The following is an 11,542-nucleotide window of genomic DNA, read 5'->3' on the forward strand; positions in this document are numbered from 1 at the left end:
GCACTCCCTTACCTTCAAAGTTTAGACAAAGTTTATACAATCATACAAAGGTGCTTGTTGTTTGTATACTCACTAAATTGTTTAAGTTTTGGGCATTGCTCTCCCTGTTGTTAATCTTCTGTACCCGCTTTTATGACTGGGTGCTGTTTGGGCTTCTGCATCTGCCCTCTTCTTGTGCCACTGGCCAGACTCTGTGACTTTTAGAACTTGAGACTTGGTAGACATTTAGGTAGAAATTGAGGATTGTCAGCCTAGCTAAAAACTTGAAGTTCTTTGAGCACGATGTGCAAGTTAAAAAAAGATTTATTGATTAGCTGTGCTGTTTGGTGGACTCTTGAAACCAAACAGTGCACAGCTTATCTTCTAAACTAAAGTCCTCCTTCCCCGGGCTCTGCTGCGTGCTTTTGGGAGCAGGGCAAGGAACAGCACAAAGCGATGCTCCCTGGGCAGGGCAGGAGCCTGTCTCTCTACAGTGCCTGGCTATAACTGACCCCAAGAGGGGGAGGGAGAGCAGGAGGCTGCAAGGAATGGAGGGGAGAGGGGAGTCTCCAGCTCAGCTTCTCAATAAAACCTCTCTTGCTGCTGTCAGTATAGCCCTGGGGATTAGAGCACCCCCAGCACTGCTCACCTCCCAGTTCCTCTGGAGTTCCGTTGCTTTCCCATAAATAGTTTCCTTCTTTATTGTTTCTTAGTGACTGAATAAAAATAGAAAATACTGTCAGCTCCTAGGCGTGGGGAGCACGCTGCAGACCGTGCATTTCACTGGGTGCTGTCTGGGGTATTCTTCCATCTCACTCCAGATCCCACGCTTCCCTGCAATCCATGTGTCTCGCCCAGCTGCTCCAGGGAGACTCAGCTGCTATTTTGCAATGCTTAAAACGCCCTCAGCCTCGTTTCCTGTCCATAATTGGCTAAAAGATGTCCCAGACAAGGACCAAAAGGGACTGTTTCCCAGGATGCAGCATGCTGCTGCTCCCCCATTTCTGCAAATACAGAGGAGCCTTAAGCAGGGACACAGGACAGCCTGCTGGGATGAGCTGGGACATTGGCCTTCTGCGTGTGAACCAAGCACAGGAAGCACTGCTGTGGCATGAAAACCCTTGGGCTGAAGGGTGACAACTTCACAGGCTCTGGAGAATGGCCACTGTGAAAAAGGTAGGTAAATAACCATCTCCCTGCTCCTGCAGACAGCCCTGGGCAGGTGCACTGCCTGCAGAGGATGCATAGCAGCACAATACTCCACACTGAGAGCTCAGACTTTTACGCTGATTGCAGCAGCATTAATTCCTTATCTATTTTTTCCTTGGACCTCCAGACAGTGTGGTGCCTGGAGAGAGCTCCAACCTGCCCTACCCGCAAGGATGCTGCCAGGATCAAGGAGAGCGTGTTCGCATCAGGTAATGCTCCTGCGAGGATTGTTCCCACTTCCACCCATGTCTTCTGGAATGCAGACCCAGGTCCTTTTCATATCCCGCAGTGCGAGGGCTCTGTCAAGCCCAGCCTGTTTTTCTTTCACGTGTTGCCTCCTGCATGCAAGTATTGGCAGTTGCTCTTGTCATTCTTTCCAGTGGTGGACTGTTTACTGCAGAGATTTGTGCAATAGCTTGTGAAACATTCACGTGCTGGCTGAGCTGCAGCCTACAAGCTGTCGGCAAAGCCAGCTGACTTGACCAAAACCGAGCTTTGTGTTTGGGGGGAGTCGCAGCCGGCTGAGCTAAAGGGCACCCCCAGCCTTGGAGAGACACGCTGATTTGGGAAAATGTCATGAAACTTTGGAGGGAGCCTGTGCTCCACGTTAGCCTTGTCTCCTGGGCACAAGCACCCCGCTGCTGGCCCTGTGTGTGGCAGAGGTGTGTGGTGGGCAGGGATTTAGCTGGGCACAGTGTCAGCTGAGGAGCATTAGCAATAACCAGCCTGTGTAAGAGCGTGTCAGAGATGTAGTGCGTAACAACCCGGGAGTCCTTTTCAAATAATCCCCTTGTATTTCTTAGAACAAGTTGTGACAGGCCTATTTTTAACTAGAATGAGCCCAGCCTTGTCTCTGCTCCTTTCCCTGCTTTTTTTGGGGGGGTTGTTTCTCACGTGAGTGCTGTATCAAGGTTAATTGCACTGTCCTGGCCAGGCTATTCCTGTTGATTGCTTTGCCTCCTACAAACCACCACCCACTTTTCCAGCACTTGCTGGCCCCTTTTTCTTGACCGACTTGTCTCTGCCTCCCCCCGACGTAGGAGGCTGCTGGAAGTGCTCCCCTTCACCAGCACTTGGCCTCAGAAATGCTGCCGGCAGCTGAGGTGCTCGGTGAGTTCATGCAGCATTTGCTCGGCGGGGAAAAACCAACGGGTAAAGCCGCTGGGTGCCACTTACCCTCCTTAGATAAGGAACCCCGAGGGGGACTTTACCCCCCCACACCCCCCCCCCAAGCTTCTCACGCAATGCGCTTCTCTGCCCCACGTCTGCCAGCATTTCACAATCTGCTGGGTCCCAGTCCGTGCCAGCCCCAGCTCGGCGGCGCTCCCGGGAGGGTTGGCAGCCTTCGCCAGCAGCCGCCACTCCTGCAACGCAGCCCGCAGAGGCGGAGGCGCTGGGAGGAGGGAAGGAGCAGCGCTGACGGCGGGAAGCAAGGTACTGCCGCCGGTTCCCGGGGGTCCCGCCGCCGGTTCCCGGGGGCCCTGCAGCAGCCGGGGGGTGTCGGTTCCGCTGCTGCACCGCGCTCCGTCCTCTGCCCTTCCCTCTCGTTCCTCCTTTCCTCGCCGCGGGGCCGCTCGGCGCTCTCACCGCGCTCTCCTCCTCCTCCGGGGCTGACCGTTAACCCGCGCTCAGAGAAGCCAGGCCTGGGCCACTGCTCGGGAGGGGGCTGGGGGCCGCCTCAGCCCCCCCCGCCCCGGTGCGCCCCGGCGCCGCGCCCAGCCCCGGCCGCGCCCGTTCTGCGCCTGCGCGGGGGGGGGGCGGCGCTGCGGCCCCCGCGGCCTCTCCCATTGCACCTCGGGGGGGGCGCGCGGGCGCGCCGTCACGTGAGGGGCCGTCACGTGAGCGGAAGGCGGAAGCGGCTGAGGAGAGCGGGAACACCGGCGGTGGGCGGGGGGGGACCCCCGGGCAGGGTCTTCGCCTCAGCTCGGTCGGCGCTCGGGGGTCGCTTTCCTCGGAGAGGCCGCCTCCCCCCGGTGGCGCCGCCCTCGCGGCCCCTGCACTCCCCGTGGCGGTGCTGGGTAGCGCTCGGTGGCGGGGCGCGGACGGGGGCCGCCTCCCCTCACTGTCAGGAGCTGCCCTCCGTCCCCTGGTGACACCCTGGCTGGCATACGCAGGGGTGCTCCCTGTGCTCCTTTTCAAACTTTTCTAAATCACAAGCCGCAACAAATTGTTTAAAACTTCAGAGTTAAGACTGAACCGTCAGCTGTCAGCTCTCGAGCTGGGGGGGTTGGAGTGTGTCCAGTGCCTGTGGGAAAACTCAGTTTCCATCTGTGGAAGGGAGGCCCCGCAGTGAGCTGGGTCTCACTGCTCTCTCCCTGCAGCGCTGAGCAGCCATGGAGAGGATGCAGCAGGTCGTTGGGCGGGCGAGAGCCGCCTTCAACTCGGGCCGGTGCCGCTCGCTGGAGTTCAGGATGCAGCAGCTGAAGGCCCTGGAGCGGATGGTGCAGGAGAAGGAGAAGGAGATCCTGGCAGCCATCAAGGCAGATCTGCACAAGGTGTGGGGCGGGGGGTTTCTCCTGTCAGCCACACACAGACAGCGGTCAGCCTGGAGGGGAAAGCGGGGAGGCCAAGGGCTGCTGTTGCTGTGCCAGATGGCTTTTGCTGATGTCCCCCACGGTCCTGGCTCTCGCTGTGGCCTGCCAAGGTCTGCTGCCACCATTTTTAAGAAGGAGATAGGCTGAGGCAGGATTGCGAAGGCTTGTCCTGGTCATCAGGTTTTGGTTTCGTACAGAGCCCCACACACCCCGACTGATTGTCTTCCATTAGGAATTCTTTGGGGCAGTGCTACTGGTATCAGGCACTTTGAACCAGCAGAATTTACCTTGTTTCATGGGGCTGCTGCGGTGGGTGCAGAAGGTGGAGGCCTTGGCTGTCCCCTCCCCAAGCTCACTGTCGTTGCAGTGTGGGCACAACGCGTACAGCCACGAGATCCTGGGTGTGCTGGGGGAGCTGGCCCTGGCCATGGACAAGCTGCCATCTTGGGCAGCCCCTCAGCCTGTGAAGAAGAACCTGCTGACGATGCGGGACGAGGCCTACATCTGCCCTGAGCCGCTGGGGGTGGTGCTGATCATCGGGGCCTGGAACTACCCCTTTGTCCTGGTGATGCAGCCTTTGGTGGGGGCCATCGCAGCAGGTGGGGACCCACTGCAGCCCCTATCCTTCGTGGGGCCGTGGATGGGCGCTGTGGGGGGCAGGAGAGGAGGGCGAGGGCTCATCGGCCATGCTGCGTTTGTCTTGTAGGCAATGCTGTGGTGGTGAAGCCGTCGGAGATCAGCGAGAACACGGCTCGGCTGGTGGCTGATCTCCTCCCCCAGTACCTTGACCGGGTGAGCGTGGCCCCGTGCTGGTTCCTGGATTTCTCTGTGATGTGCTGGCTTGGGGTGACCCCAACACCCTTGCCCCACAGGAGTTACACTTTCTCTAGGTGGGGGGCAAGAGCTGAGGAAGGAGACGACCCTCAGGAGAGCCCGGTGGTTATATGTGCCCTAGTTCTTAATGTGCGGCAGTGGGTCGGTTGGCTGGCTCAGCCCTGGCTTCAACCTCCATTTCTTTTAGTTCCTGTGGAACAAAGTTGCAAGTGAAACTTCATTTCAAGGGAAGGAGCAGAGCTCGTCTCTGTTATCGCTGTCTTTAGTCCAGTTCCTAACGTAGCTCACAAGTGAGTCTGTCCCATGCAGAGCTGCTGCCTCGATATATGTGCCTTAAATCCTGTTGGCCCCGCAGGAGCTGTACCCCGTGGTCACTGGAGGAGTACCCGAGACAACAGCACTGCTGACCCAGCGATTCGATCACATCCTCTACACCGGCAACTCCACGGTGGGCAAAATCGTGATGGCAGCGGCCGCTAAGCACCTGACGCCCGTCACCCTGGAGCTGGGCGGGAAGAGCCCCTGCTACATCGACACGGACTGTGACCTGGCTGTCGCCTGCAGGTCAGGCTGTTGGAGGCCTTGGTGGGGTCTCAGCAGTGGGGCAGGGACCCTGTGGGCAGGTGGACAGCTCTGGACTGGTGTCACTCGGGCGCTGTCGGGTGGGCTGTGGGGTCTGGAAGGGCCTGACTGCGGAGAAACCGTCTCCCTCTCCCCCGCAGGCGGATAACATGGGGGAAGTACATGAACTGTGGGCAAACCTGCATCGCCCCAGACTACATCCTGTGTGACCCGTCCATCCAGAGCAAGGTGGTGGAGAACATCAAGGTGACTCTGCAGGTGAGCGTGGGGTTCCTCGTGCCATGGGAGTTGTCCCCGTTCCAGCCCAGGTCTGAGCTCCTGGAGCTGTGGCTGTTGTGACGATCTGCTGAGTGTTTTGGTTCTGCTGTGGCCTTTGGCAGGAATTCTACGGGGAAGACGTGAAGTCGTCTCCAGACTACGAAAGGATCATCAACAAGCATCACTTCAAGAGGATTCTGGGCCTGTTGGAAGGGCAGAAGATCGCTCACGGGGGAGAGTCTGATGAGGCCTCCTGCTTCATAGGTGGTTCTGGCAGCTCTTGGGGTAGGGGGGTGGTAGCAGGTGCTGTCTGTGTGCTGTTTGTGTCTGTGGCTTGCTTGGTGTGTGTTGCATGCTGGCACTGCCAGGGGTGGAATCCTCAGTGGACCACGTCTTCTGTCCTGCTCACGCTGCCTTCTGCTCTCCCGTTTGCCTCAGCACCAACGATCCTCACCGACGTTTCTGCGGAGTCAAAGGTGATGGAGGAGGAAATCTTTGGACCGGTCCTCCCCATTGTGACTGTGAAGAGTGTAGACGAAGCCATTGAGTTCATCAACCGTCGGGAGAAGCCCCTCGCCCTCTATGTCTTCTCCAACAACAAGAAGGTGGGTGTGGGCTGTGCTCCTCCGCAGAGGCATCTCTGCACGGTTTGGCCCTGGATGTGGCCGGTCCCAGGCACAGCTCCCCACAGGGTCTGTGTCGGCTCCTCTTTGCACGTGAATCACAGCGTTTGGCTCTCAGGGGCTGTGAGTGTCCCCAGAGCTGCTGGAGGCTCCCTCTCTCCTGCTGAAGTGCTTTGTATTTGCATGACTTTGTAAAATAGAAGGATAAAAAGCTGAATTTCCTCTTTGATGCTATGTAGTCTTTCATGATTAATTTAGTTACCTTTAATGTATTGCTAGGGAGGCGAGCTCCCAGCTTTCTATCTTTTCCATCTTTCCCATCCCTCCTCTGAACTTTCCTACTTCTCTTGAGTTAACGCTGCATGGAGAGGGCTTGTCTGAGTTGTCAGCCAGAGGAAGTGAACATGATGGGCTGCTGGCTCGTAGCTCCCCTCCCAGTCCTGCTCAGTTGCATGGCTGGTCTCTTCTGGGCCTTTGTAATGTTTTGTTTGGTTTTTTTCTTTTGCCAGTTAATCAAAAGAGTCATCTCGGAAACCTCCAGTGGGGGGTTTACTGGAAATGATGTCATCATGCATTTCTTCCTCTCAACCTTACCCTTTGGTGGTGTTGGTAAGTTCTTGGGGCTCCTTAAGTGTTGTGACTTGCTGTATGGTGTGACCCAGGGAACACCAGCTGTTGGTTTGTGTCCGGGTGCCCCTGCTCCTCTTACACCCGAAGGGTCCCGTATAGCAGATCTTAATAATAATAATAAATTCTGGGAGTACCTTACGACAGGGGGTCATTAGTGGTAATTGCAGGAGGAAGGGTAGGACCTTAGCTTGGGGAGAACTGGCACAAGTGACAGAACAGCCTATGGGAGCTTTGCAGGAGAGAGTTTGGGTGTTACAGTGCTCACAAGCTGACTGAACCAGCAGTGTTCTGCTGCTGTGAACAGCACACGCTGTCCTGGGACTGAAAAACGGAGGTGTACCCCGCAAAGCTCCCGAGGAAAGCCTTCACGCACAGCACCGGTCGGATCTCGGAGCCTTGACACGGTGCTCTGAGAGGTGGCCACATCCAGGGGGGAGCTGGAGATGGCTCAGAGGCACAGCGAACAGTGCACAGAGGAACACAGCAAAATACTGGGGAGTGTGTAGTGAAAACGAGGTGGGGAAGAGGAGAGTGGAGTCCAGCTGGTCATCTTGGAGTCTGAAAAGTGCTGTGGAGAGGACGGATCAGTTGTCCTCTCTGCAGGAATATAGAGAAGTTGTGCTTTAAAACTGCAGCGGGGTGGATGCAGGGCAGGTAACATGCAGTGCAGCTGGCAAGTTTTCCTGTGCGGCTTCTTGCCCTGCTGGTGGCCTCAAGTGGCCAAAGGTTGGACTAGCTGAGCCTGTGGTGTGACTTGTCTGGGTCGTGTCCCTCAGGTAACAGCGGGATGGGCGCATACCACGGCAAGCACAGCTTTGAGACCTTCTCCCACCGCCGCGCCTGCCTGATCAAGGACCTGAAGATGGAGGGTACGAACAAACTCCGGTACCCACCTGGCAGCCAGAAGAAGGTGGATTGGGCCAAGTTCTTCCTCCTGAAGCGGTTTAACAAGACTCGAATTGGACTGATCGCCTTGGCCCTGCTGGGGATTGTGGCAGCGGTGGTGATAAAGGTGAGCTCTGGGTCTCTGCTGTCCGTGTGAGTGCATGTGCAATTCATCTGACCTTCCCTAAGTCCACTCTTTGCCACCGCAGCCCTTTCTTAGCGCCTGCCCTGCTTTTTCTGTCATGAGACTTATGATATCTGGCCCCCCTGAAATTACCAGGATCTGCTTCTCACTCTTTCAAGCAGTATCTAGAATAGAAAAGCCCTCAGGGAGATCTCCTAGGCTGCTGTACTGTTTGTGACTCTACCTTGGTAGGTGACACCCGTGAGAAGCTCCCTCCAGAGGCAGAGGCTGGTATGTTTTGGACAGGTTAGGAGTAGTTTCCATTCCAGGGCTTTCTTCAGCAGCCTTGTGAGCTGCTTTATAGCCTAGCACAGAGGGCTGAGGTTCTGTGCTGTGGTGGCCTGGGAAAGGGAGGCTCTGTCCCAAAGCCTGGGGCTACGACAAGCTCTTGTTCCTTGCCCAGTCACAGCCGCCGTCTAACCTCAGCTCAATTCTTTCCATTTCCTCCCGTTTCTGGCTGGGTGGTGCAGAAGGGCAGGATGTCCTCCCTGCTCTGCAGGAGGCAGCAGCCTGCCTGTGCTGGCTGGAGGACTCGAGATGCCTCCTGAGGTGGAGGGGTGAGATCTAAAACTCCAGGTGTGGTTGCTGGTGGTTCTCCGTGGCTGGTGGATCGGGGGCTGCGTGTGCCCATCCTGGCTGCCCCTTGCAAGGCTCAACGGTGCATCCCGGGTGTTCAGTGAGCTTCAGGGAGCAGCTGCTGAGGGCACAGGAGGTGGCAGGTGGATCAGGGCTCTGCCCTTCAGTCTGTGCTGTTACTGCTGCAAGGAGATGTGCAGGAGCCCAACAAGCTGGGAGAAATAACCCGCCTGCGTGTCTGAGCCCAGGAGGAGGTCTAAGAGCCACCCAGTGGCTCAGGCCTTGAAGCAGGGAGGCAGGCCCTGCCTAGGTGAATGCCTTCTCAGCGAAGGGGGGAAACTCATGGCATCTTGAAATCATTTGGGTTTTCTCAGAATCACCAGTCTGTGCTGAAGAGAAAAGCCCTCTTGATTGTGCTGGCTGTTCAGAGGCTGGGCTGGCCCAGTGTGTGGTAAGGAGGAGCAGGTTTCAGAGCACTGCTGTGACTGTCACGGTGAGGTAGGAGCCTTTTTCTTCTCCTGTGTGTAGACCTGGTTTGAGATCGGGCAAAACCTCGTTAGAGTAGGGATGTGGGGCTTGTAGAAGGTTCCCCCTGGAGGCGGAGAGCGATGCTTTCCCCGGCAGTGCCCGCGGCTCGCGCAGGGCCAAGATGAGCAGCAGTCGGTGCATGCCGAGGGCACAGGAGGCAGGCGAGCCGGACCCTGGGGAAGTCACCCTGAGCGAAGGGACTTTGCTTGAGGCTGTTCTGGAAAGGGAGCTGGGTTTGTGTCAGCCGATCCTTCACGGGACATTGGTGTTGTGTTTTGCTTTCACAGGTGGCTTGCTGCTGAAGAGAGGAGAAGGCGCCCTGTGCAAGTCATACTCTGAGTGCTGGCTTTGTGTCTGTTTCCTTAAGCTGAGAAGTCCTTTTTTTCTTCTGTACTGGGTTATTTCAGTGAGCTGTCGAGCACACAGAGTAGCCTTAGAGAGATACTAACCAAGAGAAGGCTCAGACTCCTGTTTACTAAAAAGCTGTGCTGAAACAGAGGGACCAGTGGGTGCAAGCTCTCAGGAGAACAGCTAAACCACGGGTGTGGTACAGACACTGCTTGGGTCACAGATCCAAAACGCAGCACCATCCTACTGTGAAAAAACTTAGCAACTGTGCTGAAAATTAACTCCATCCCAGCCAAAACCAGTACAAACCCGTTCCTGGTCAGATTCCTCCAAGGGAAAACAATTACTGAAAGAGTGTGTACTCCTCTGTGTTCGAGCTTCTGGGTCTGCTGTAATCTTGCACTGGGAGATCATATGGGGCTTGTTGTAGCTTGGGGAGAGGATGCTGGAGAAATACATGGTGAAAGGACCTTAGAAATATTAACGTTTCAATAAGGAAAATTTAAAAATTATTATTCAATGCAATTAATATAGAATAGAAAATTATACTTACTGTGCAATAGGTGGGATTTCTTCACGTCTGGTGAAAATCCATGTGCTAAGCCTTTTTAATGATATATTTTGCAAGTACTAAATAAACACTGAGAATTTAAATAATAAACCAAGCGTGGTAAGTCCCTGCAGTCTCCTGGGGAATCCTGCCCATCCTCTGCCAGCTCTGGCCATGGTTTGGCCGAACGTCACACGCGTGTGGTAAGGTGCCTCTGCCCCGGAGCGCAGGCCCCCGGCGCGATGGTCTCCCCGCTCGTGGGGAAGGATCCCCAGGGCTCTGGCAGAGTGCAGGCAGGCTGCCGAAGAGGCAGGCAGGGCGTGGGGCAAGGCAGTGCTGGGAGCTGCGGAGGAGCTGAACTGTTTCTCCTGTCTTGCCCTGTGCAAATCCGTCCCCTGATATCCCCCCGGGGTCTGGTCAGATGCGGACGGTAGCGCGGGCTGCGTGCGTTGGCTCCCCGCGGCTGCTGCAGCGCGTCAAAGCGCTGCCCCGGCCTCGTGTGCCCGACATGGGCAGAGCCACGTGGTCTCGCAATCCAGCGCGGGCGGCTGAGTCACTGCCCCGGCTGAATGCGGCGACCCAGGGCTTGCGTAGTCAAAGCGAGGATATATCTGGGCAAAGGGCGTCTTGTATCTAACGAGAGCCTTGGGCCCTGGCCAGCACTCCTCTCGTGGGAGGAGAGATCACTTTGAGTCATGTCAAGGAAAGGGTTGCGCCTGCTTGCACTCGCTGTGGGAGACTGGAGGAGAGAGAAGCTTCTCTGAAGGTAACTTTATTTTTTTCCTTCATTTTTTATGAGTCATCTGCTTTCTTGGTCATGTCCATGTTTCAGCTCCTCAGGAGCATCCCTGTGAGCAGAGGGTGGGGTGGCTGGTGGGTTTAAGGGTATCTGTGAGCTAGGAGGAATTGCCCGCAGAACAGGATCTCTCCGCCGTCCCCAGAGATGCTGGGTTGGCCTGAGAGGTGCCCGCTGCCGCTGGGCCCTGCGCAAGTAGGTCGGGGCATTGAAGGGTGTGAGCCCTGAGCCATCACCTTGGGAGCGGGAGGTCACCTAAGGAAGAGAACATCTCCCAGCCTTGCCCTGGGTGGGACATCTCTTGGTGGTGGCCCCATGTTGAGTGTTCCCAGGTCTGAGCAGCCACTCGCTCCCTGCACTCCTAGTGCAGAACATTTTTTTTTTTGCTGCAATTTCTTTCCTTCCAAGGCAGCCGATGCACTGAAGAGGTAGAAGCAAATGAAACACACCTAAAGCAGGGAAGCCCCAAGCTGAAGGCCCCAGCTCCTGCTGAAACAGGAATCGATTCAGACCTATGCCCTTGGTCATGCCTCAGCACTGAGTGGTGGCTGATGGAAGGAGGCAGCATCTACCCTGCTTTGCAAACAGGAGCCCATCTAAAAGCTCTTGGGAACTGGAGAATAGTTTGTCACAAGGGTATCAAAACAAAGATAGTTTTTACTGAGCCTGTTATCTACGTAACACCTCACGTGATCACCACTGAAAGCTGTCTCATACCAGCTATAAGTCTGACAAAATGTGGGTCTTACTGATGGGGACAGTCCAGGCTGGTTGTCCCCTGCAGAGGGGAAGAGCCTCTAAGAACCTGCAACATCCCACCCTTGAAAGGCCTCACGACTGTCGGGTGATGTTTCGTTGCAGGGGAATCACCTTTAGCCACCCAAGGTGTGCGAAGGCTACAGAGCTGTGGCCACACTCTGCCCCAAGGACTTGAGGGGCCCCGGGCACTGTGGCACTGCTGGTGCCCTGCATTAGGGGCCAATGGGGCATTGCTGTGACGTCAGTCCCAGGCCTGGGGAAGTCCTT

At 56.3% G+C, this 11,542-nt stretch overlaps 1 protein-coding gene across 3 annotated transcripts; it reads left to right on the forward strand.

Annotated features, from left to right (window-relative positions):
* The first annotated feature begins 956 nt into the window (after positions 1-956).
* ALDH3A2 (aldehyde dehydrogenase 3 family member A2) lies at positions 957-9,831 on the forward strand. 3 transcript variants are annotated; one of them, XM_074889814.1, is made up of 15 exons: positions 957-1,155; positions 1,316-1,397; positions 2,229-2,298; positions 2,461-2,622; positions 3,510-3,683; positions 4,090-4,321; positions 4,429-4,514; positions 4,912-5,120; positions 5,279-5,396; positions 5,519-5,660; positions 5,835-6,001; positions 6,529-6,628; positions 7,426-7,661; positions 8,669-8,792; positions 9,110-9,831. In XM_074889814.1, the coding sequence occupies exons 5-14, from the start codon at positions 3,522-3,524 to the stop codon at positions 8,747-8,749; spliced, it is 1,533 nt and encodes a 510-aa protein (XP_074745915.1). In that variant the 5' UTR covers positions 957-1,155; positions 1,316-1,397; positions 2,229-2,298; positions 2,461-2,622; positions 3,510-3,521; the 3' UTR covers positions 8,750-8,792; positions 9,110-9,831. The 3 variants fall into 3 exon arrangements, with proteins under 3 accessions (XP_074745915.1, XP_074745917.1, XP_074745916.1); XM_074889816.1 differs by lacking the exon at positions 8,669-8,792 and having other exon boundaries at positions 965-1,155; XM_074889815.1 differs by lacking the exons at positions 957-1,155; positions 1,316-1,397; positions 2,229-2,298 and having other exon boundaries at positions 2,426-2,622.
* Positions 9,832-11,542: the final 1,711 nt, after the last annotated feature.

This window comes from Strix uralensis, chromosome 20 (genome assembly GCF_047716275.1).
Source record: "Strix uralensis isolate ZFMK-TIS-50842 chromosome 20, bStrUra1, whole genome shotgun sequence".
Lineage (NCBI taxonomy): Eukaryota > Metazoa > Chordata > Aves > Strigiformes > Strigidae > Strix > Strix uralensis.